The sequence below is a fragment of the Indicator indicator genome, chromosome 7, assembly GCF_027791375.1.
Source record: "Indicator indicator isolate 239-I01 chromosome 7, UM_Iind_1.1, whole genome shotgun sequence".
NCBI lineage: Eukaryota > Metazoa > Chordata > Aves > Piciformes > Indicatoridae > Indicator > Indicator indicator.
In genome coordinates, this window is record NC_072016.1 from 19,397,242 (window position 1) to 19,419,631 (window position 22,390).

The following is a 22,390-nucleotide window of genomic DNA, read 5'->3' on the forward strand; positions in this document are numbered from 1 at the left end:
ATAACAAAAACTTAATAGTGTTGATTTATAATGCACTGCCCTGTGCTGCTCATGGAGAAACTATTTCAGTCATCTATCCCAAGCCATATGTTTTCACTTAAGGTAGATTATTGGACTGAATTTTCCTCGTGGCTTTGATACCCTTGGTCCTGTGATTCATTAAAACAGAATTTGAGACTAGCAGAAGGGTTCTGAGGATGATACTCATTGCTGTAGAGAGTGATTTAATGGTGGTAGGGACCTTCAGGACAAGTAGAAGATTGATGTTTCTTATGACCCTTTTCTGCTCTTAATGTGTGTGCCTCTGGATAACCCATTATCTGTAGAAGCAGCTGCATCATGAGTTTATGTAAAGCCAGGCCTCATTAACATTCTTTGTCATCCTACCTGAGATGAGATTCATGATATATTTGTTTGACCACAGATTAATGGGGCTGGATTCACTGAAGTGTTACTGCTGAAATTTCTCTTTTCCATTGATTTTAGTCTAAGCAAGAGTGGATTTTTGTTTCCTGACTACATGATGGATAAAAATGAGATATTTGTAGAATTGCAAGGAGGTGCTCAATGTATGAGAAATGGGTAGCTTCTGAAGCCTCAAAGTAAATCTAAGTGTTCAGGTGTAAGTGCTGCCTTTTTTAGTTCATTGTAAGATTGTGAAAGCTGACTGACTTCGAAGTAGTTTGGAAGAAGTTGCCTATCCTGTTCTCCTCTGTTGCCAGAGTTAATTAACATAGAAATCATGTTTAAAATGTCTGTAGTCTAGCCTTGACCTTGTGATCAAAACCCCATGCTTTTCAGTGATAGCTTTATCCATTATATTTCATTATGCATTTCTTTGTTAAACATTACTGCAACTATATGAACAAATGAATTTTTTTTAAAGCTGATATTTTTCAAGCTCATAATATGTTATGCCTCTCTGCTAATATTACACTGTAGACATCTGGGAAGAAAGAAATGCTAGAATTTCTAGATCCACGTTTCACTATTCAAATGGCACAGACTCAATCTGTCTCCTAAGCACCAAAAGAGTCACTTTGGACTTCTGAATTTTCACAGGTTTCCATCTGAGTGCCACTGTGGTACCCCCACAGATGGTGCCACCCAAAGGTGCATACAACGTGGCAGTGATGTTCGACCGATGCAGAATCACCTCGTGCAGCTGTACCTGTGGAGCTAGGGCCAAGTGGTGTGCTCACGTCGTGGCGCTCTGCCTCTTCCGCATACACAATGTAGGCCTTTAAGTACTCTTCTGCTCTCCCCTAGAAATACTAAAATTACTCATTCTTTCTTCAGTTCTGCAAGGAGTAAAAGGTCACCAATAGTTAGTCTTTTATTAGAAGTCTTTGTAAATACGGGATTTGAAAGCACTTTCTTTAGGTTTTTTTTTTGATCAGAGTGCAGAAAGAAAGTAATTTTGATCACTGCTGGCATTATGTTCACCAGTTCATTTTAACATGCTGAGGCAGGTAAGTACTATTTTGACTTGTAGATTTCAGTCAAGTTTATGTTTTCATTTGACTGCTTGTATTTTGTGTGGCTTTGTGTAGGTGTTTCTTATCACAACAAAGTCCAGGTGAAAATGGGTAGAATAAACATGAAATACACAATTTAAGGATTCAGTCTTGCATGCAGATTAGTTTCCTCAGTCTTTGGGAAGCTGAGAAACACATCTCTTAAGGAAGGAAGGCTTGGGTGATTGAAAGGAACAGAAGATTTTCTACTGTCACAGAACATTTCATATCTAACATGCTTAGGATCAACTCCAGATTTTTAAACAAGGGCTAATAACTTGCTGACGCTTATTAATATTTCACAATGGACAATTATAATAGTGATATTAATTTAATATCACTAATAATTAAAGTGATAATTAAAGTGATAGTCTTGTGAAGTCACCAGAATATCAATATACTTTCTGTACTTGGTACTGGAGAAGTAGAAAAAAGTGGATTCTGCTTTGAATTATTAGTACCATTTTTAAATGGTGAGTATGGAGAGTGAGGATAGGGAACAAATTTTCATTTATATTATTTACACTCAAAGTTTGAACACAGTGTAATATTAAAGATAATTGGTTTTCCTTCAATCCTTTCTTCTACTTATAAAAAGAGGTGGTGAAAGGGTTTCTATACTTCTATATACTGATTACTGATACTGGGAAGTTACAAGCCAAGATATGTTGCCCTATGTAGACAAATCAATATCATAAGCATCTTTACTATCAAACTGTTATTGCCTGTTTCCAGGTTATTTTTTAGGCAGGTGACATCAGGGCATTCTTTTATTGTGTAGAGTGAAAAAGGTTTAGAAACTACTTTTGGTGTGGATTTTTTTTCTGTTGTTTTTACAATCGAAAGCTGTGGAAAGAGACTGATACTAATACTGAAGAGAAAACCTATAATGAGATAAAAGAGGTGTTTTCGATTCTGTGAAACAGCCTCCCTCCCACAGAGCTGGTTCATTTGCCAGAAGCTTTAAGAGTAATGTCCTATTTTAGATACTTGTTTATGAAATCTCTGCCAGTATTTATGCAATTGTAAGCAACAACAGATCTTAAGCACAGCTGTTAAAGGTTAAAGCAGTTTCCTTGAAAAGAAATTCTTAAAAACAGTTTTTATAAAGCCCAGACAACTTACTTGCATCTTATCTGCAGTATACCACATAATGACAGAAAAAAACAACCAAACCAACCCACCTGCCCACGAAGATGAAGCATGATATGTATCAGCATGATTACCGTTCATAACACTTACCCATTCAGTGGAGACAGCTTCATGAAGTCTGACCTGTTAATGGCATGTTATGTTTCCTTTTCTTTCCTCAGGCATCTGCGGTATGCTTACGAGCACCTGTTTCTGAGTCCTTGTCTCGCCTACAAAGAGACCAGTTGCAAAAATTTGCTCAGTACTTAATCAGTGAACTTCCACAGCAGGTAAATGGGGACAATTAATAAGACCGGCTTTTTGTTGAATTTAGTTGTCTTTATTCTGAGTAAATTTATATAATGTCTTTTGTTGCAAGATGACCAGTTATGCTATTTAGTTGTGAGTTGCTGGGAAGGCTTTCAGTTCTTGCCCTTTCACATTTAACATTCTGTTATTTGGCAAGCGTCTGTTGCCGAGTAAAAGATTTGAAGTGTCTTAAAAGGAGAAAGAAGAGTGGCTATTCATATTAGCATGAATATACACTCAGCATAAAATCAGTGCATGGTGGTGAAAACCTTATGCCAGCACAAATACGAGTTTGAGTTTTTTTGGTCAGTTAAGCGGAGAAGACAACCCAAGGGATGTGTTGTATGTGCTTTAGATGGGCGTTTTCTAATGCATCATTTGGTGACCTTTTGAGTTCCTCTAGTGTAACCTCTTAGTGTTTCATATGAATTATTTGGACAATGGGAAGTCCATGACATGAAATTTTATCAGTCAAAACGTCTCCCTTATTCCTAAGTATCTGTGCTGTTCAAGGTCAGGTCACTTACAAAGCTTGCACAAAATACACAAGAGCACCTAAATATTGTGGAATGTTTTCTTAAAAAAATAAAAGAGCTTAGCAACATTTTTGTGCTGGTTCAACCAAAGAAGCTTGAGGAAAAAATGATCTGCATGGCTACCTGTCACGTTTCAGTAGCGTTCATAATGTCTTAAGTAGGAGTTAGATTACTGTCAGCATGTGCCTAAAATTCGTGTTATCATCCTGTGCTTAGGGCACTAAGATATTCTATTGCTAACATGTCCTCTAAATTCCCTACAGAAATACTAATTCTCTTATGAGAGGAAATAGAGGAATAGAATAATATGAAAGTGATATAAAAATACTGGGTTTTTTGTTGCTGGGAGTTCAGCACCCATAGTGTGTCCTTCTTGCTGCATTACATAACAGACAAAACTTTTCTTCTCTCCTTATGGACTTGAAGCTTTATGTCATTTAATCTGATGCTTAATAAAGGAGGGTTTTGAAAGACTAGCAGTGGTAGTAGTTGTTTCCTGAATGGCATAAAAATTGTTTGCTTTCAAATATTCTGTCTGCTTCTTTTTTCGGGGTTTATTTCTTGTTCAGCACAAGCTATGCACCCAGGAATGTCTGGATTATTCTATTTAATATATTTTTGCCAGATAATCTGATGGATGCTGCCCGACAGAAAAGTCTGGAGTCTGTTGGCAGATACATCTTAACTTGTCTTCCTTTGAAAAGGGGAATGCACTCTTCCAACAGTCTCATTCCAGGATTTCAAGATTCTTGGGTGAAGATAAATACTCTGATACCTTAGGATACCATGTTTTGACTACATAGTGTAGAGACATAGTAGACTGTGCATACAATTGTATTTTATCCATAATTCTCCCTTGTGAATGACATTATAGTCAGCATATAATGCTGAATTAATTTCAAGTGTAAAGGCATGGTGGTCTGGAGGAATGCAGCTAGATAAGGAGATGTTTTTTGAAGTCTCTACAGAAAGTACTTTCCATATCTATGACAACATCAGTGATTCTGAGCAGCTGGAATTTATTACCCAGTTCTTTTCCCAAGAGTTATTTCCCTTCCTGAAGACAGTAATCCTGTTCCAATTAAATATGAATATCTTGGTAGAAGTACCTGAAGGGGAGTCACTGCAGGTCCCTGATACTTCAATCTTAAGATGTGACATTGGCTAGACTTGTGACATTTCTGCTTAGTGGTGACTTAAAATACATAGTAGTGGGAAGTGGTACAAGAATAGCTTAATGCTGAGGTTTTTTTCTTCAGATGACTGACATGCAAAATATCCTTCTGAAGCATTGTTTTTTCTCCCTTCTTTCGAGAGGCATCCGTTCTGTTTGCAAAGGCAGGTGTACAGCATATGCCTTGCTTTACGCAGTAGACGTGATCCTTAACCTCGTCCGCTATGCGGAGTGAGGTGGGAGAGTATCAGTTGTTCTGTCGCAGGTCATTTAAATCCCATGTGTCTAACCTGTTGCAAGGGTGCATGCAGATTTATGGTTTCAGCCCAGACTTAGTTTTTTTGAAAACACACTTTCCACTGTGCATTTTTCTTTCAAAACCAGCATGTTAAGGGTATATCTACTTAAGATGTTACAGTTAGTTGTGAGCCTTCTTTGAACCATCCTGAAGCTGTGGATGTTACTGTTGAGTGCGAGCTAATATATAGATGGTCCCTATGGTAGCAGGATGGTAAATAAGCTAAAGTCTGCCCAAAACCTTGTATGTAGATGGAATTTGTAGTTTGCCTCTCTGTTCCCGTTAGCTTGGATTTTACAGAAAGGATTGAGGAACAAAAAACAACATTCAGAGCACAGGAAAGGGTTGATCTTGACTTCCATATCTGTTAAAACATAGCTGCAGTATCACTGTGGACTCCTACTCTAGAAATGAGAAAGGAACTAATTACCTATGATGTTTTTGTTAACTTCTTAGGGTGTGAATATAGGAAGTAGCCTTGCATTATGAGCTTGCTTTGAGAAAGAGGACGGCAAACTCTATGAGCTGATTTGCTGTTCTGTAATCTGTAGCACCCTCTATCGTCCTTTCTGAAATTATCAGTGTTTCAGTCATGAAAATCCAGGCAGATCTTTGGCTAGGTAGATCAGGATAAGCAGCACTGTGTGTATTGAAAATTTGCTTCATGTTTTCAGATTCTTCCAACAGCTCAGCGCTTGCTGGATGAGCTGTTATCTTCTCAGTCTACTGCCATCAACACAGTGTGTGGAGCCCCAGGTAACTTAAATATATATTATGTCAGTAATCTTTGTCACAGATAAGAATATAAGTGGATATATTTCCATTGGTTCAAGTTTCTGATCTGGTCTGTTATCATATTGAGATGGCGTGGGTGGGGATTGCAGATGGAGGTCCAAGAAAAGGGATAAGCACAGGCTCTTGCATGCATGTATTGCACAACAAGAGGCAATTGCTGGTGTAATGGACACCTCAGAGTGTATGCAGAGCAAGGGAGCCTCAGGCAATGCACCTTTCTAAGGGAAGTTTTTTCTTTTTAGGTTGGTATTAATTACAGACTCCTGGAAATGTTGATTGAAAGGGACCTTTCCAACCTCCTATTTGAAACAGGACTATTTTGCAACACTAGATTGGGTTGGCTGTGGCTTGTGCTATCTTAGCCAAATCATAGTTACCAGAGAAGTTATTCTTATTTTGGTGTTGTATTAGAGGTATTCCTCATTTAGGTATTGTGTTACCCCTTCAGTTATTCCTAATGTCCAGAATTAATTCTCTTTTTTAGCATCTTTTATTACTAAGAAGAATTTGTCTACATTGTGTTCATGATTCCAAGTAGCTGTAGTCTGTTAATAATTACCCTTTTTAGATAAAATGAGCCCGTTTTCTTCAGTGTTACCTCATAGGTCATGTGCTCTGTGACTCTTAACTATCTTGACACCCCTGCACTATATCCACTCTGGTTTCTCAGTTCCTGGCCTGGGGAGATCTAAAACTGCATTAAATATTCCAGCTGTAACTTTACCAGTGCAAGGTAGAAGGGGATTGAATGAATTCCTTAAATGTACTAGCTGTGCTTTTCTTAATATAGCCCAGCTTGCAGGTTGTTTTATTTTGCTTTGTTTTTAGCAAAAGTTTGCTATTGCTTTGTGTTCAGCTTAGCATCCACCATAATCATCAGACTCTATCAGCTATTGAGCCATTTGTTTTTCAGTCTGTACTGATGCATGGAGTTTTCTGTCCCATTTTTTCTCAGTGAACTTCATGCCATTTCTGTTGATTCAGTCCTCAAATTTCTCCTGGTCTCTCTGGTTGTAATGCTACCATTCAGCATGCCAACCAAGTCTCCCAGTTTGGTGTTGTCAGTGGTTACAGTAACATTATGATAGCATTTTAAGATAGTTATGAAACAGGCAAAATAAACTGTGCAACACTGACTCTGTTCTCTTTATAATCTCTGTGGCTGGACACAGAGAAGAGAGTATCCTTCAGAACTTGCAGACTATATGTGTGTTATTCTTTTGCCAAGATCCCACTGCTGGACCCTCTGCATCAGATCAAAGCACCTGGTACTTAGATGAGTTTACTTTGAGTGACAACATAAAGAAAACCCTTCATAAATTCTGTGGACCCTCTCCTGTTGTTTTCAGGTAAACTGCTTCCCACTGAAAAGAAAATGTGATACTCATGTAATCCGTATAGCCTGTACCCTTATGTGATGCCATGGATTGAAGGATGCTTAGTTTCACAGTCACTCTTCTGGACTGTGTTGTCCAATGTTATTTGAGTGGAGCACACTGTATGTGCATAACACCTTGCTTTGTGTGGTGTTCTCAGTCTCGTTGTGCATCCTCTTTTAGGTTACATGTGTCTGTCCCATTTGAGGTATGAATACACTTTTTATGTGGAATATGCTCAGGAGATTTTATGGCTCTGCTTGATTTAAAATTTTCTCATCTCTGCTCTTTTGTTTTATCTGCAGTGATGTGAATTCAATGTACCTCTCTTCCACGGAGCCACCAGCTGCTGCAGAGTGGGCATGTCTCCTGCGTCCCCTACGAGGAAGAGAGCCTGAAGGAATCTGGAACCTGCTTTCCATTGTACGGGAGATGTTTAAGAGACGGGATAGCAATGCAGCTCCTTTGCTGGAGATTTTAACTGACCAGTGTCTCAACTATGAGCAGGTAGTCAAATCTCTCTGCTGTGTGTGTGAAAATTCTGGAAACCAGGCTGAGCCAGTGACCATCCCTGTACAATCCATGGCTGAATATATATAAATTCTAAAATAATGTTACAGTTTGCATTTGTACTGATTTAGTGATCTCCCAGTAACACAGCTCAATCTTTTTAACATGAATATGTAGAGTTTTATCTCTTGTTCAGCACATTTAATTTGATTTCTGTCCAGGAGACATGGTACCACCTACAGATCCTATGATTAGGAGATTAAGTAAGAGTGGGGGATGAGAATTTGGTCACAACACAGCTCCACTGAACATTTTCTTTTACAGATAACTGGCTGGTGGTACAGCGTGCGAACATCTGCATCACACAGCAGTGCTAGCGGGCACACGGGGCGCAGCAATGGCCAGTCAGAAGTAGCTGCTCATGCTTGTGCAAGTATGTGTGATGAGATGGTGGTTCTTTGGAGGCTGGCTGTCCTTGACCCAACTATTAGCCCACAGAGGTGAGTACCAGAATCAGATGCATTCTCTTTTATTTCTGTGATACTCAAGCACACTCAAGAGTTTCTTTCTGTAGATTTCTTGTATTTGTGTCATTACCACGTTACCTGTTCAACCATCAGTCCTCCTGGACTCTGTGCTATGTTAGGTTCAAGAGCATTGTAATTACTTTAACTGCTATTGCTGCTCACTTTTAGCAATATCACTTAGTGTGAATAATTTGCTTTTTGAGAGTTCTTCTTTACATATGTGTGTAATCCTGCATTTCAGTGTCCCAGTGGAGAATATTTCTTTGAATTCTAACACTGGCTACCAATGAATTTTAATGCCTTCTAAATTTAACTATTCAGCAATGTAATGGATTTCAGTTTAGCTCAATCACATACTGTCTGTTTCAAGATGAACTGTTCTTGCTTTCTGTGCTCTGAGGGAGTTTATTTTGTGCAGCATATATGTAAAGAGCATCACTTGTGTGTGATTTTTAGTCAATATTTTCAATTGTCTGAGGAAAAACTGTGAGGTTTATGTAGGTTTTGAAACCATTTTGTGTCTTGGTACATGACTACTATCCTTGTTTAGCACCAGCTAAATAGCAGTGGAGGTAGTGCAGGCTTATGTTGAGATTGGGGTTGACATTGCAATAATTTGGTTTGTACATCCAGTCTACAAAGTATGTTGTGTAAAATGTACTGAATTATGTGCCATAAATGACCAGAAAAAGTTTTCCAGAACAAATGAAAACAGGATGGTATTTTCAATACCATTACAAATTAATGGGATTTGCTTTCTGTGAGTTGTATAACATTAATAAAATGCCCTATACATCAGGGACGGTAAAATGAGTGCAGCTTCTGTCTTGGACATACAGTTTACAATATGAAGTAGCTAAATAGGGGAAGGAAAATGTAGGAAACTGGGAATAAGGCTTAAAATAAACTCAAACATCAATCAGTTCAAATAGAAAAAACATAAAAGGTTTTGGCTTTTAATGCAGTACGAAAGCTGTGCTATGTGTATTCACATTTGACTTACTTGGTGCAGTTCAAATTTGATCTGATCACCTGCTTGAGCTCATGCATAATTGAAATGCTCCTGCTTGATTACCTATTCTCTTGGCATTTGAATAGTCACCAAGAAGAACCCTCTTCTACTTGTCCTTGCTGTTCTTCCCAGCAAATCATATTGAGACTTGCTACCTCCTTCCCAGTTACCTTTTATAAGTAGTTTCACCTTTTTTCCTTTTGAAAATCCTCTCCTTGATTAAGCGCTACCAGTCTGCTCCCTCGTTAATTTCTTAGGTGGCCAAATAACATCAGTCTGTTTTGTTTAGGCCCTTTTGTCCTAAACTGGGTTAGACCATTTTAATTTGATTTTTTGCTTGTTTGTTTGTTTTGTGGGGTTTTGGTGGGTTGTTTTTTGGGGGCTTGGGGTTTTTTTTGGTAGTTGTTTTTCTTTGGCTTTTGATAGGAAATCAGAGGATTGCAGCCTTGGTCTTGCACCTCAGTTCTCTGAAACCTGTGGCAGAAGCAAGATGGCAATTGCTTGAGACACTTGTTGCAATTTCTCGAAATGTCTTTTTCTTCTTTAATTAAGTCTCTTAAACATGTAATCTGTTTAGACTATCTTGCTCATGTGCTTAGACCCTGTGTGAGATTTAGTGCTGGGAAATGCAGAAATGCTTTCTTCTTCCCGTGGTATTATGTGCCATGGGACTAACTGCTGTGTATTTTAAGTTTTATATAACTCTAGCAGCTTGCTGCTTCCTCAGTTATTTGAACATCAGTTATTTTGTCTTGTTCTGTGCTTGTGACTTGCAACAGTTTAATCCGCTAATGACAGTCTGCTAAATGAAATTGTTGGGCTTTAGACTGGTGTATCAGGGTGAAGAGGTGAGTGCCTGGGAGGTAGATTAGGTGGCCCTATCTGGCATTGTGCTTCCCTGGGTAGGCTGTTTAGATTGTTGTTGTGAACGTCTTGACTGCAGTTGTTCACAGATGTGTTTCACGGCTGCTGCAAACTCTTTTGTGAGGGTTTCCAAGAGCAGTTCCCCGTGGCACTCACTGGTCTTCAGACTGAGGCTGATGAGGCTCATATTGCTAATACCTTATTTAGGGCAGATAAGCAAACAGGATAGACAGTATTTCATTTTGCACCTCCTGGTTTATGTCATGCTTTTGTGTTGGTACTCTTCATGTTTTGTTTGATTATCATGGGCCTAACTTGGACTTGGTTGTAATACCCGTGTTCCTTTTTTCATCCTGTTTATACTTAATTCAGCAAGAGATGTTTCTAATCCAGAGCAGATGGTGTTCTGTGGCTAAGAGGTGGTTTATTGCAGGTGTGTTTTGTGTCTGCTTTCTAACTTGTACTCTTTCTTCTCTTAGGCGCAGGGACCTTTGCTCACAGCTCAGACAGTGGCAGCTGAAAGTCATAGATAATGTTAAGAGGGGTCAGCACAAGAAATCACTGGAGAAGCTTTTCCAGGGTTTCAAGCCAGCTGTGGAAGCCTGTTACTTCAACTGGGAGGAAGCTTATCCCATTCCTGGGATAACATATAGCAGCACGGACAAAAAGAACTCATTCTGTTGGGTAAAGGCCATCCAGCAGAGGAGCTGCCGATTACAGTACACAGAAAATGCCTGTGAGGCTGGTAGAACTCATGGACAGGAGCCTGGGGGACCATGTCTGCAGCCTGGGGACAGGCTGCGTCCCTCTCCCCAGGAGCCAGCAGTTCGTCCAAAGGAACTTACGGGGAAGCGGAAAGTTGTCTCTGAAATGCCACAGAGGGTTCTGCGGCGGCTTTCAGCAGAAGGTGACAAAGCTGCCTACAAGACTGTGGTGGGCAAAGCAAAGTTGCCAGTGAGCAAAGGCTTGACCAGTAAACACAGTGGGAAACGCCGCATGAGCAGTGAGGACAGCTCTCTGGAGCCAGACTTGGCAGAGATGAGCCTGGATGACAGCAGCTTGGCTCTGGGGGCGGAAGCCAGCAACACATTTAGTTTTACAGAAAGCCCACTGAGCAGGAGCTACCGGGACACCTTTGAGGAGGATGGTGGGGTGTACTTTTCTGAGGGACCTGAGCCCAGTGTCAGGAATGCTTCCATGACCAAGAAATCTCCCAAGGATCCTGTGGGGGAAATGGGTAGTGGTGATGATGACCTGCCTTCTGCAGATGAGAACAGTGGTGGTGTGAGCCTGAAGCCAGAAGAAGTGGGAGAGAATGGTGCAGCAGGTGGAGGGGATGAAGGAGAAGAGGAAGATGATTACCAGGTGTACTATCTGAATCCACAAGAGGTATCTAAGGAAGATGATGACAAAGCTGAAGGGGGAAATGAAGAGGAGCAGGATATATTTGCTGGTATAAAGCCTCTGGAGCAGGAGAACCGGATGGAGGTGAGCTGAATCCAGTTCAAACCACTGTTTTGCAGTTTTACGTATTGTGTACATCAGTCTCACCGCCCTCCTGTCTGTCATGCTTAACCTTGTATGTTGTTAAATTACGTGCTTAGTTATAATGTTGCTAGAACCCATATCATAAGATATCTACAGTCTTAATGCACTAGTATCACGCATCTGTTTCCTAGAAGCTTGACTCCCTGTTTTTGTGTGAACTTCAAGTGCGTCCCAGTTGTAGTTAGTCCCACCTCACACTCCAAGATTTGTAAATGTAGGCAGAACACTGTATGCTTTTTACTTAATCTTACCCTTGGAGGTGGCAAAATTGAGCTGAAATTAAAACAGGAAAACTGAGACATGTCCAGCAGGAAAAATTTAGATACAGCTATGTAAGCAGAAACTTTCTAGAAAGCCAGAGGCAGTCTAATCCTGTAGTAACCTCAAAATACATCCAGAATTTATACCTATATGAGCAAGCAGCTGAAATTGAGATGCATGGAAATAGTTATAGTCAGACAGTTTGGGCTTTAGGGTTATTTTTGCACTATTCTCTGATCTCTTGTAGTACTTGGAGAGAGGATGGGATGGATAGATGGAAGAAAAGGCTTTATGGGGGATACTTAGAGGGCTGGTGTTGAAGGTCCAGGAAAGGAGAACTCTGAGAACATCTACTACTGCAGTTAATTGCAGCGTCTTTGCCGCAAACCTCAAACAAGAGGTTTGAGCTGGCTAGCTCCAACCTGGCGGAGTGTGGTTTGAATATGACCATCTGTTCCTTCTTGCAGATCCTGTTTGCCTGTGCAGAGGCCCTGCATGCGCATGGATACAGCAATGAAGCATGCCGCTTAACTGTAGAGCTTGCCAGGGACCTATTGGCGAACCCTCCAGATCTCAAAGTGGAGCAGCCGCCAACTAAGGTAGAGAGATGTTACCTAGTTTTGGGGGTAGGGAGTGAGTTGAAATGGATATATGGGGTGGATGCGACAGCATTCCTGGGCATTTCTCATTTGCTGTGATTTCTCATTCACTGATGCTATCTCTGCATTGATCTTCTGGATTTCATTCATGTGCCTGATCACTATGCGTGTGGGGGTGAATAAAAGGGAGAAAGAAAATAAGAGGTCATTCAGCAGGTCTTGGAGTCTTCAGAAACTTAAATTTAGTTAAAAGCTTCTTCTTTGCTTTTCCTTATGCTTTAGAGAGAAGCTTGGTTTGTCTGTTAAAAACTGCAGCTCCTTTAGGAATCTATTTTAAATCAGTTGAACAAGCCACACTATCTAACATTAGTTTCAGAGGATGTTTTGTCTAAAGAGATGCCTGCTGTTGTGTGCTATGAGATTGTATAGCAGCCATAAAATGTATTGATTTTTGTGCAGCTCTGTTCAAGTGACCCCGTTTCTTGTGATTTTCTCCAAAACCTGTTTCCTGTTTCATAATGTACACCACTGGATAGGGTAGAGGCTTGGAGAGGAAGGAAATAAGCATAAACTTCTGGAAAATCACTTGTAGTGACACTAAGCAGTGTTTCTTGTGTGGAAGGATTCCCTTGGAATCCATGCACCATCTGCCTGCACAGCATCAGTCCAATACTGGACATATGTTTTATCAATGAGCCACCTCTTCCACTTTGTTGTGCTGTGGGTGAGAAAGAAGTAGTAATGATGTTAGTCAGTAACCACTGTGAGTTGTGATTTCTCAGTAAAGGGAATAAAATCTGAATGTGTTTTATTCTTTCCTCTGTCTGCTAATTATTGCAAAGAGTAGGAGGACAAACATAGAATAATTTAGGATATTTAGGAAAGTGTCCTGTGACAAATTCCTCCTCAAACAGGGCAAAAAGAACAAAGTATCAACCAGCAAGCAGACATGGATGGCAACCAACACCTTGTCTAAAGCTGCTTTCTTGCTGACGGTGTTGAGTGAGCGACTGGAATACCACAACTTGGCCTTCCGAATAGGAATGTTTGCTCTGGAGCTGCAGAGACCACCTGCTTCTACAAAGGCTCTGGAGGTATGAAACATCTCAAAAAAAAAAAAAAAAAGCAGAGTCCATAAGCTACATTGTTCTGCTTGAATGCTTTTGGTCATGTGGTTTCCATTTCAACTCCTGATACTTGGTTATGCTTTTATATGCTTCCTTAAAATTGATCGCAGTTTGACTAAATGGATTGTGTGCACATCCCTTTAGCACACACAGATCTGCCAGATAAGAGATTAGAAATACCACTTCACATGGCATTACCTTCCTTGATAGGAAGCTCAGACCTCATGTTTCAAGAGGCCTTTTGATTCACGTGAAGTCACAGGCTTCAAAATATTTGAAAATCATTATAAATGTATTATTTTGATTACAACAGCTTACTACTTAACTGTTTCCAATTTGCTTGGCTAATCAAGGGAAAATAATTCATCGTTGCATTGATGAAATGGTTTGAAACTTATTCATTAGGGTGAATTGATGCAAATGTTACATATTTGAAAATTGTTACTCTTGCTGATATCTCATTTGTTGGCAAGTGAACATAAGCACTGTACAGGTGTATTACTTTGGGCACTGCTTGATTACTACAAGGCTTCCTGTTTAGAAAAAAATGTCATGTTCAGTTAAGACCTTGTGTGTGATTTGTCAGCTGCCTTGCTTTTCACTCCAGAGTTGTGCAGTCCCTGGAGGTGTGTATTGTTGCTAGGTATCCACCAACTACATTTGCTTTGCTAACTCTATATGTTTTATGATCCAGTTAGAATATTGAGATTGGCAGTCGCTTGCTACCTAAAAGAAAACAGTCACTTGCACGTGTTAAGAAGGGAGAGAGTGGAAAAATTGCACAAAGTAGTGAAATGTAACAGTCTTCACCCTGGTGGCATGTGTGCTGCCACTCCGTACCCATTCTTCTGCTAGTCAGTCTCTATTGTCTGGGCTGGGTATGTTACTTAGCATCCTTTCGTCCACAGTTGTGAGTAATCACCCTTTCCACTGGCTCATCCAGTCTGATGCTTCTCCTGGTGTCCTTATGCAAGCGATGCATGGGTTTTCTGTATGCAGCTCAAGAATTAATATTTGAGTGAAAAATTAAAAAGTGCATAAATATGAGGCAAGAATTCTATTAGATCCAAAAATTTAATGGCTGGGGTGCTAAGAGTTGCTGTGACTTAATGAACCAATAGAAACTATTGCTGTATTTTATGCAGAAAAATGGTTCACTGCCCATGGGGCCTGTGCTGATGACAACTGCTTCTGTTTCCTTGTGGATACTACCAGGTGAAGCTGGCATATCAGGAGTCTGAGATTGCAGCCCTCTTGAAGAAGATTCCCTTGGGCACTAATGAGATGAACACTATTCGAGGAAAAGCTGAAGAGCTGCGAGAAGGGACACTATGTGATTACCGTCCTGTCTTGCCTCTGATGTTGGCTAGCTTTATATTTGATGTCTTGTGCACTCCAGGTACTGTCTGCACTAGCTTGAATGTGTGAAGGGCATGTTCTGAGATGCTAGGTCTTGAGGGATTTTCAATGAGAAACTGTCTTCTGTATAAGAACAACCTATCCTGTGAAACTGTTGTTTGCACTTCCCTCCATGTTGCTTTAGAGGTTTTCCTGCCTCAGTGGATCTGTCTCTCCTTATACTTGAAAACAACTGGAAACTTAGCGCATTACAGCATCCTATGTTCATGACTGACTTGTCTACTCTTATGCTGGTTATATTCAGAGGAAGCTAATATAAACCTTGTATTTAAAAAAAGAACACAACAACCTGAACTGACTTGGCAATATACCTGCCTGGCTCAGAGTCTTTGGAGTTTAGAGAGAGAAAGGGAAAAAAACCCAAGACAATTCTGTAGTCTTGAAACTGATAAGCAGGACAACAGGAAGCTCTGCAAATTCAGAAAGGTCCTTATTTTGAAAGGTCCTTAAGGTCCTAATTTTGAAAGCTGAGTGTTAATTGTACTGTCTTCTCTCAGTGATTTCTCTTACAGGCTTCAGACCCCCAAGCCGTAACTGGAACAGTGAAATGACCGGAGATGAAGAGCTTGGTTTTGAGGCAGCTGTTGCTGCTCTTGGTAAGAATCTTTTACAAGAAAAGACTGTCATTCTTCATCTGTGTTCTACATCCTGCCTCATTTTGGATGGTGAGAGAAAGCAGTTCATTCCAGTTTGGCAAAGAAAGGAAAGTGTTTGCTCTGTGAGAACCAGATGCAGAAAGATTCTATATGCCAGGGTTGAGATGCCTTTGCAAAGCTGTGGAAGATGAAAGGGGGGATACAGGACAGGAGCAGTGTTAAAGCAGTAACATGAGTTTTAGCTTTCCCATTGTGTTTTTGTTGCAAAAGATGTATTGCCTGGGCTTCAATGTTGATGGACGGTTTCAGAAAAGAAAGGTAATCTTTTCAGAAGAGGTTGGACAATGATAGTGAAAGACTGGCAGAAGTATTCTTAAAGCATTATATAATTCATCATCATATAATAATACTGGATTCTTGCCTCATTTATCAGCTTCCTCAAAAAGTGCTGATGCTGTATGTTATGTTGACGATACTGTGTGCATGTTTAAAAGCAGCTTGCAAAAGAAATATAATAGATTAAATAAGGCCTGTCCTCTGTTGCCTCATGTCTGAAATGTGGAACATGAGTACTTTATGGTATGGCAATGCTGGCTCATAGCATCTGCAGAAACTGGAAAAGTTTGTTTTAACATGGAGTTTTGGGCCTGCTTGGACTCTGGCACATAAGGATCTGGTTGTTCTGACAACTGTAGCAAACTTGATGTTCTGGGACAGACAGCACCTTCTGGTTTTATTTATGACTTATTTCTAAAGTTAACAGAAAAATGATGTGTGGGGGTATCTGCCTTATTTTGCCTGTGAGAGTGAAGTGAGTAATATCATTTGAGGTTTAATTAGTACTCAGGTTGTGGTGTAGTCTCATAGGCTCATTTGTCTCTTCATCCTCTTTTCTGGCCTGCAGGCATGAAAACAACTGTCAGTGAAGCAGAACATCCTCTGTTGTGTGAAGGCACCCGAAGGGAGAAAGGGGATCTGGCACTGGCCCTGATGATTACTTACAAGGATGATCAGTCTAAGCTGAAGAAGGTGAGTTTCCCTTTAAAAGGGAAGAGGATGGTGCAGAGCAAAAAAAAAAAAACAAAAAAAAAGCTTGGGTTTTGATGGGTTTGATAGTTCTGCCAGTGAGTGCAAGTTGCTGTGTCATTACTGAAGATTTACAAGCCACACTGTGGTATTTATATCCTTCTGGTGCAAAAATCTGATGGCGCAGTGTACACTGCCCTGAAAGAGGCACTTTTTCCTTAGGTTTCTTAAGGTCCAGTCAGGAGATGCATTTTAACTGCTCTTAATGCTTTTACTTGCCTGCTAAAACAAGTCCTTTTTCCCAGGGATTTCCAGTGTACACTGTGTGTGTGATCTGGGGATTGATTCTGTTTTGCTGCAGGGGTATTGGCTTGCATAACAGTATTATCTAGCAAAGCCTTAGTTTCTTAACCTCTCACCTCTTTGCTATGTTAGTTCAGTCCACTTGTGCCTTAATTTCCCATGCAAGAGAGACAGTAAAACTCTGCCCCTCCTCCCTCTCAAAGGAGGAAGAAATACCAAAAAATGCTGAATGGATATTCATGAAGGGTTTTGTGAAGCTTTTCTATTCAGAAATCTTCTACCCAAAGAAAACTATTAGGGTCTTTCTGTCTCCCAAAGGAGAAGCATATTTGCTGTACTTTTCTCCAGGAAATAACAGGTATCAGTCATCTACAAATAAATGCTCTGTAACACTCATGGTGAATGGTGAGCACAGAATGCTTGTACTTAAACAAGAACATGTAATTACTAACAGAACTAAACACAGAGTCCTCCTTTCTGTCCTTGACGTACCAGAATTACTTCTGTATTGTGAGTCTTGGGTGCTTTTTGAGTAAATCCAATGGCTACTTGAAGTGAAAATGGGCATATTACTGAGTACAAATGAATCTCTGCTTCCTCAGTAATACAGAGCACATGGCTCTCAACTTGGTGTTGCTGATCTTCAGTGCAGCAAGATGATGCCTACTTTCTAGAAAATAAATGTTTTCTTCTTTTCTTTTTTTTTTGTCCAACGAATTGAATTTATTGTCTACCATGAAGCTGATTTGGTGCTTTCCCTCTGTGTCGCAGTGTAATGCTGCTCTATGCTTCTCTTTTACCTCCCCCACCCTTTTTTTTTTCTTTCACAATTTTTTTTTCCTTTTCCCTTGCTGTTAAAGATTTTAGACAAACTCCTGGACAGAGAGAGTCAAACTCACAAACCACAGACTCTGAGTTCTTTCTACTCATCCAGCAAACCTGCAGTAGCAAATCAAAAATCTCCTTCCAAACATGCTGCCCAGTCCACTGCAGCTATCCAGCAGCTTCCAGGGACTTCGGTCACTCAGCAAGCTGCTGTAAGCCCTGCAGTCCAGAGCAGTCCTGAGAACTTTGTGGAGAAGAGTACACAGGGTAAGAGGTGCTCTGCAAGGGCAGTGCAAACCTGGAACTGTGCATTTTTGAGGGGGGTCTGTTTTGGCAGGTAGTCAGTGGTAGATTATACTATAATCTGTCTGCTTTACTAGAATGTCATTTCCCCGTTATCTGTTTGTCTGGATCTATTTCTGTACACATTCTTACTGCATAGAAATTTACAGTAATTTTCAGGTTTTCCTATGTTGAGCCAGTTCTATAATCAGTTAACACAAAACTACTGTGATTCCCATCTTGTAGGTTTGTATCACAGATGTGCAGGATTTCAAAGTTACACACTGAGCCAGGTACCTTCATGCAAGATAAGTAACTAAGATTGCTGAAGGAAGAGTTAAATGTGGTTTTATTCAAGCTGTGCCTCCACTTTGGTGGCAACCATCACAGAGAGTAACATTCGATGGAAAGCAAGTGTTCTCTTAACTCTTCCCAAACACATCAATACCAGCTGAGGGTGACTGCAGTAAAGTTGGGCTTGCCTGGAACATTTTTAATTCTAAAATTTTTCTGTACATGTAGCAATTTTTCCAAATCTTGGCTCATTAAAGTTAAATGTTTGTGGCCTGGTATCAGATGATACACTTGGTACTGAAACAAAATGGAGATAATCCTGCTCAAAAATACCACTCATTTTATAAACGTCCTGCATCTTTTGCTGTTTATATCTTAAATAGCCACATCTGGTTTTAGAGGTACAGAACAAATCATAATGTTTACCTTGTCACTGTCCTGTTTATGCAGAGAGCTCTCAGAGGTCCCCTTGTGAGCCAGCTGCAGAGGCCACTGTCTTGAAACAAGAGGGAAAGGTCCCCAGTCGTCTGGCCCTTGGAAGTCGAGGTGGATACAATGGGAGATGCTGGGGTTCACCTGTCAGGCAGAAGAAGAAACACACAGGTAGAAACTGCATAGTTATTATAGCATCTAGCTAGGTAGTCTGCTGGGGTTTTGGCAGTTCTGCTCTTTCATTCCACTTGTTAGTCTTTCCTATGTCACAGAAGCAGCTGATTGTCTCTGAGGTGTTTAGGAAGCTACCATGCCTTTCTCACACCAGATACATTCTGGGTGATGGATTAGATGTCTGGAGCTGAATGACTGCTGGACTCTGGAAGTAGAGCACTGTGCTCCTGGGTCCAGAAACTGAGTTTGTTTGTGTAAGGAGCCTCTGCCTCTCTCTACTTCTATTGAAGTCCGCAAGTTAAGAGGCTGAGGATGTGAGAAGCCTTTGTGTATATTGTGCAAGAAAGATTTTCTTCATACTCATATGATCTGTAAGACTTGACTTTGTATGTATATTTGCTTCTTGTGGTTATACTCTGAGCTTGGCAGATGGAGTCAGGGGCTGGGATGGTGTACAGGGGGAAATAAAGATGCATTGTTCTTGGACTCTTTGCCTTTTAATCTGAGAACTACAAAATGGCACTGAGACCAACCCAGGTGACATTACTGTGTTGGTTCTGGTGTTGTAGGCATGGCTAGTATTGACAGCAGTGCTCCTGAAACTACCTCTGACAGTTCCCCAACGCTCAGTCGGCGTCCACTGCGTGGAGGATGGGCAGCAACATCCTGGGGCAGAGGACAGGACAGTGACAGCATCAGCAGTTCTTCTAGTGATTCACTGGGATCTTCATCTTCCAGTGGCAGTAGGAGAGCCAGCGGGGGAGCCCGTGCAAAGACTGTGGAAGTTGGCAGGTAATAAATAATACCAATACACAGAGGCAACTTTTAGGTGTTGATGCTAGGGTGGCAGCATGTGTGCATCATGAAGTACTTCCCTGAGAGAATTTTCTTTGGTTCTTCTGGACCCTATAGACAGGAACTCTCTGCTTCAGGTAGTGAATTTGGGGTACTTGTTGCTGTCTGAAAGATTCCTCTGTCTTTTTTTTCTTTTAGATACAAAGGGAGACGGCTGGAGAGCCATGCTCCTCATGTCCCAAACCAGCCCTCAGAGGCAGCTGCTCACTTCTACTTTGAATTGGCTAAGACAGTCCTTATCAAAGCAGGTGGAAACAGCAGTACCTCTATCTTCACCCACCCTTCCTCCAGTGGTGGGCACCAGGGACCACACCGCAACCTTCATCTCTGCGCCTTTGAGATTGGACTGTATGCACTAGGGCTGCACAATTTTGTGTCTCCCAACTGGCTCTCTCGAACATATTCGTCCCATGTCTCTTGGATCACAGGTTACAGCAAATCTTTCTTGGGAAGCTTACTTCTGGGCAGGAAGGAGGAGAGGGAGGCAAGCTTATTCGCAAAAATGATGATGCTGATGTGCTGTGGTATCCATGCAAGCTCTGGGCACAGCTGGCAGTAGATGCTGAGCACCAATGATATACATGGTGGCGCTTGTTTTGGTCTGGGAAGTTCTTGTGACCTGTTTCTTGTTGAAACATCTATCAGTCTTTTCACACCGGTCTTAACTTCTGTGTCAGGGGTCTGCTCAAGAGACAGACATTTGTCAAGTCTGAACATGCTCTTTGGCTGTGTTTAGTGTTTCATTTTCCTCCTTCTGTTTGCACGCAGGCCTACTGCCTGCTTTGTATCCATGACTTCTAGAGCCTGAAAAACATACCTTGAAAATTAATCTTTTCCTGATGTGATGGAAATAGAGCGACAGTCCAAGCTGTGGTTTGTGGGTAGGGAAATCAGATATAGCAAGTTTCTCTCACTGCCTTCAATGCGTCTTTACCTTAACTGTGATTTTGGTACCTTCACTCAATACTTGTTTATTGAGGGCTCTTGCCTGTCTTTGTGTTTTGTGAGGAAGAGGCTAAATTTGATTTGAAGCCTAAAGGGAGCAATTGTGCTATTTCATTGCTCCTGAAGAAAGTGAGGAGTGCACCTCCTGTTGAGGAAAAGCTGACTGGAATTGTGCTGGGCATACAGTGGTGTGAGAGTCTTCTCTCTTCCTTTTAGGGCAGGCCATGGAGATTGGTAGTGCAGCTTTGAACATCTTGGTGGAGTGTTGGGATGGACATCTGACTCCTCCAGAGGTGGCATCATTGGCAGACAGAGCTTCACGGGCCAGAGACTCCAACATGGTGCGGGCAGCTGCTGAGCTGGCACTCAGCTGCCTTCCCCATGCCCATGCACTGAACCCAAATGAGATCCAGAGGGCTCTGGTGCAGTGTAAGGAGCAGGTGAGCATGGCATGGGGACTGGCTAGTGCAAGCTGATTCCTAGCATCAAGAACATGCTGTTTCTTGTGCAATTGGTTTGGCTGTTCCACTGGACAGCTGTAATCCCACTTACGTGGATTTCTCATGTTTCACAGATAATTCTGGTTATTCCACTGCATAGTTGTGATCTGTCTGCTCCTCACAGCATCTGCCGTTTTAGAGTGCCTTACACATTTCTCTTGTAGTTTTGCCATCTTGTGTTTCTAGTTTCGTATTCTTCACTTCTGCTTTTCTTTCACTGCTCCCAGGACAATCTGATGCTGGAGAAGGCCTGTATGGCAGTAGAAGAGACAGCCAAAGGAGGTGGTGTCTACCCAGAAGTCCTCTTTGAAGTAGCTCACCAGTGGTACTGGCTTTATGAACAGACTGTTGGTGGGACCCCAGCCCAGAGAGAAGGTGCCACTGGCTGCAGTGCAAGTGGTGCACGGGCTGCCTCTGAAGCAGCACATGGGTTGACAGACAACCGGGTGACCTCTGAGCCAACCACTGTAACGGTGGCAGCTGCGGTAACTGCGGCAGCAACTGTCATGCCGGTGATCTCTGTGGGGTCTACCATGTACCAGCAGCACACCATGGCAGGGCCAGCAATGACACACACCCACACACAAGGTCTCCACCCTTACACTACCCTTCAGACTCACATCCCCTGTAACCCCCAGTATATCGGACACACTATCCAGCACATGCCACGCCCGGCTGTCTTCCCGGTCCCTGGCTCAGCGTACCCGCAGGTGAGTTTCACTTGTGCCATGTTTGTTTATGGTGACTTTGTGTGGCTGCTTCCATAGGGAGTGCATCAGAATGGGGGGAGTGTGGGGCTCAGACCTTGAGATCTAGCTGCTGCTCTCGCTTACTTGCCAGTTCGTGATACTCACTTTGGTTCCCCATCTCAGTTTTTGCGTAATACGGAGCATTTAATGTGTGGTGGGTGCATTTCAAGTCTCAAGAAAATACAGAAAATAATACATCAGTAGTTTTAAATTTTTGTTGCTTTATGGTTTGTCAGAAGACACTGAACAGACAGCTTGTCTTGGAAGCTTTCTGGCTAAATAGAGACTACACAGGGAAAGCCAAAGGAGGGTCAATTTCTTGGAGTGACTTTCTGCAAACTGATTAGATTTGATAGAAGGAGAAGCAAGCGGGTGTAATGATCATGGGATGCAAGTAGTTCCTGTG

General features: G+C 41.4%; 1 protein-coding gene across 1 annotated transcript in view; it reads left to right on the forward strand.

The window, feature by feature from the left end:
- Positions 1–22,390, forward strand: part of ZSWIM8 (zinc finger SWIM-type containing 8) — a 55,967-nt gene that overhangs the window by 27,577 nt on the left and 6,000 nt on the right. Inside the window, exons 4-21 of the mRNA XM_054382105.1 lie at positions 1,063–1,235; positions 2,831–2,938; positions 5,640–5,721; positions 6,989–7,109; positions 7,442–7,643; positions 7,971–8,146; positions 10,529–11,537; positions 12,326–12,457; positions 13,372–13,551; positions 14,800–14,983; positions 15,501–15,599; positions 16,504–16,628; positions 17,789–18,020; positions 18,780–18,932; positions 19,505–19,727; positions 19,929–20,218; positions 20,952–21,175; positions 21,463–21,945. Coding sequence (XP_054238080.1) covers positions 1,063–1,235; positions 2,831–2,938; positions 5,640–5,721; positions 6,989–7,109; positions 7,442–7,643; positions 7,971–8,146; positions 10,529–11,537; positions 12,326–12,457; positions 13,372–13,551; positions 14,800–14,983; positions 15,501–15,599; positions 16,504–16,628; positions 17,789–18,020; positions 18,780–18,932; positions 19,505–19,727; positions 19,929–20,218; positions 20,952–21,175; positions 21,463–21,945 — 4,196 coding nt within the window. The remainder of the gene's footprint in view (positions 1–1,062; positions 1,236–2,830; positions 2,939–5,639; positions 5,722–6,988; positions 7,110–7,441; positions 7,644–7,970; positions 8,147–10,528; positions 11,538–12,325; positions 12,458–13,371; positions 13,552–14,799; positions 14,984–15,500; positions 15,600–16,503; positions 16,629–17,788; positions 18,021–18,779; positions 18,933–19,504; positions 19,728–19,928; positions 20,219–20,951; positions 21,176–21,462; positions 21,946–22,390) is intronic.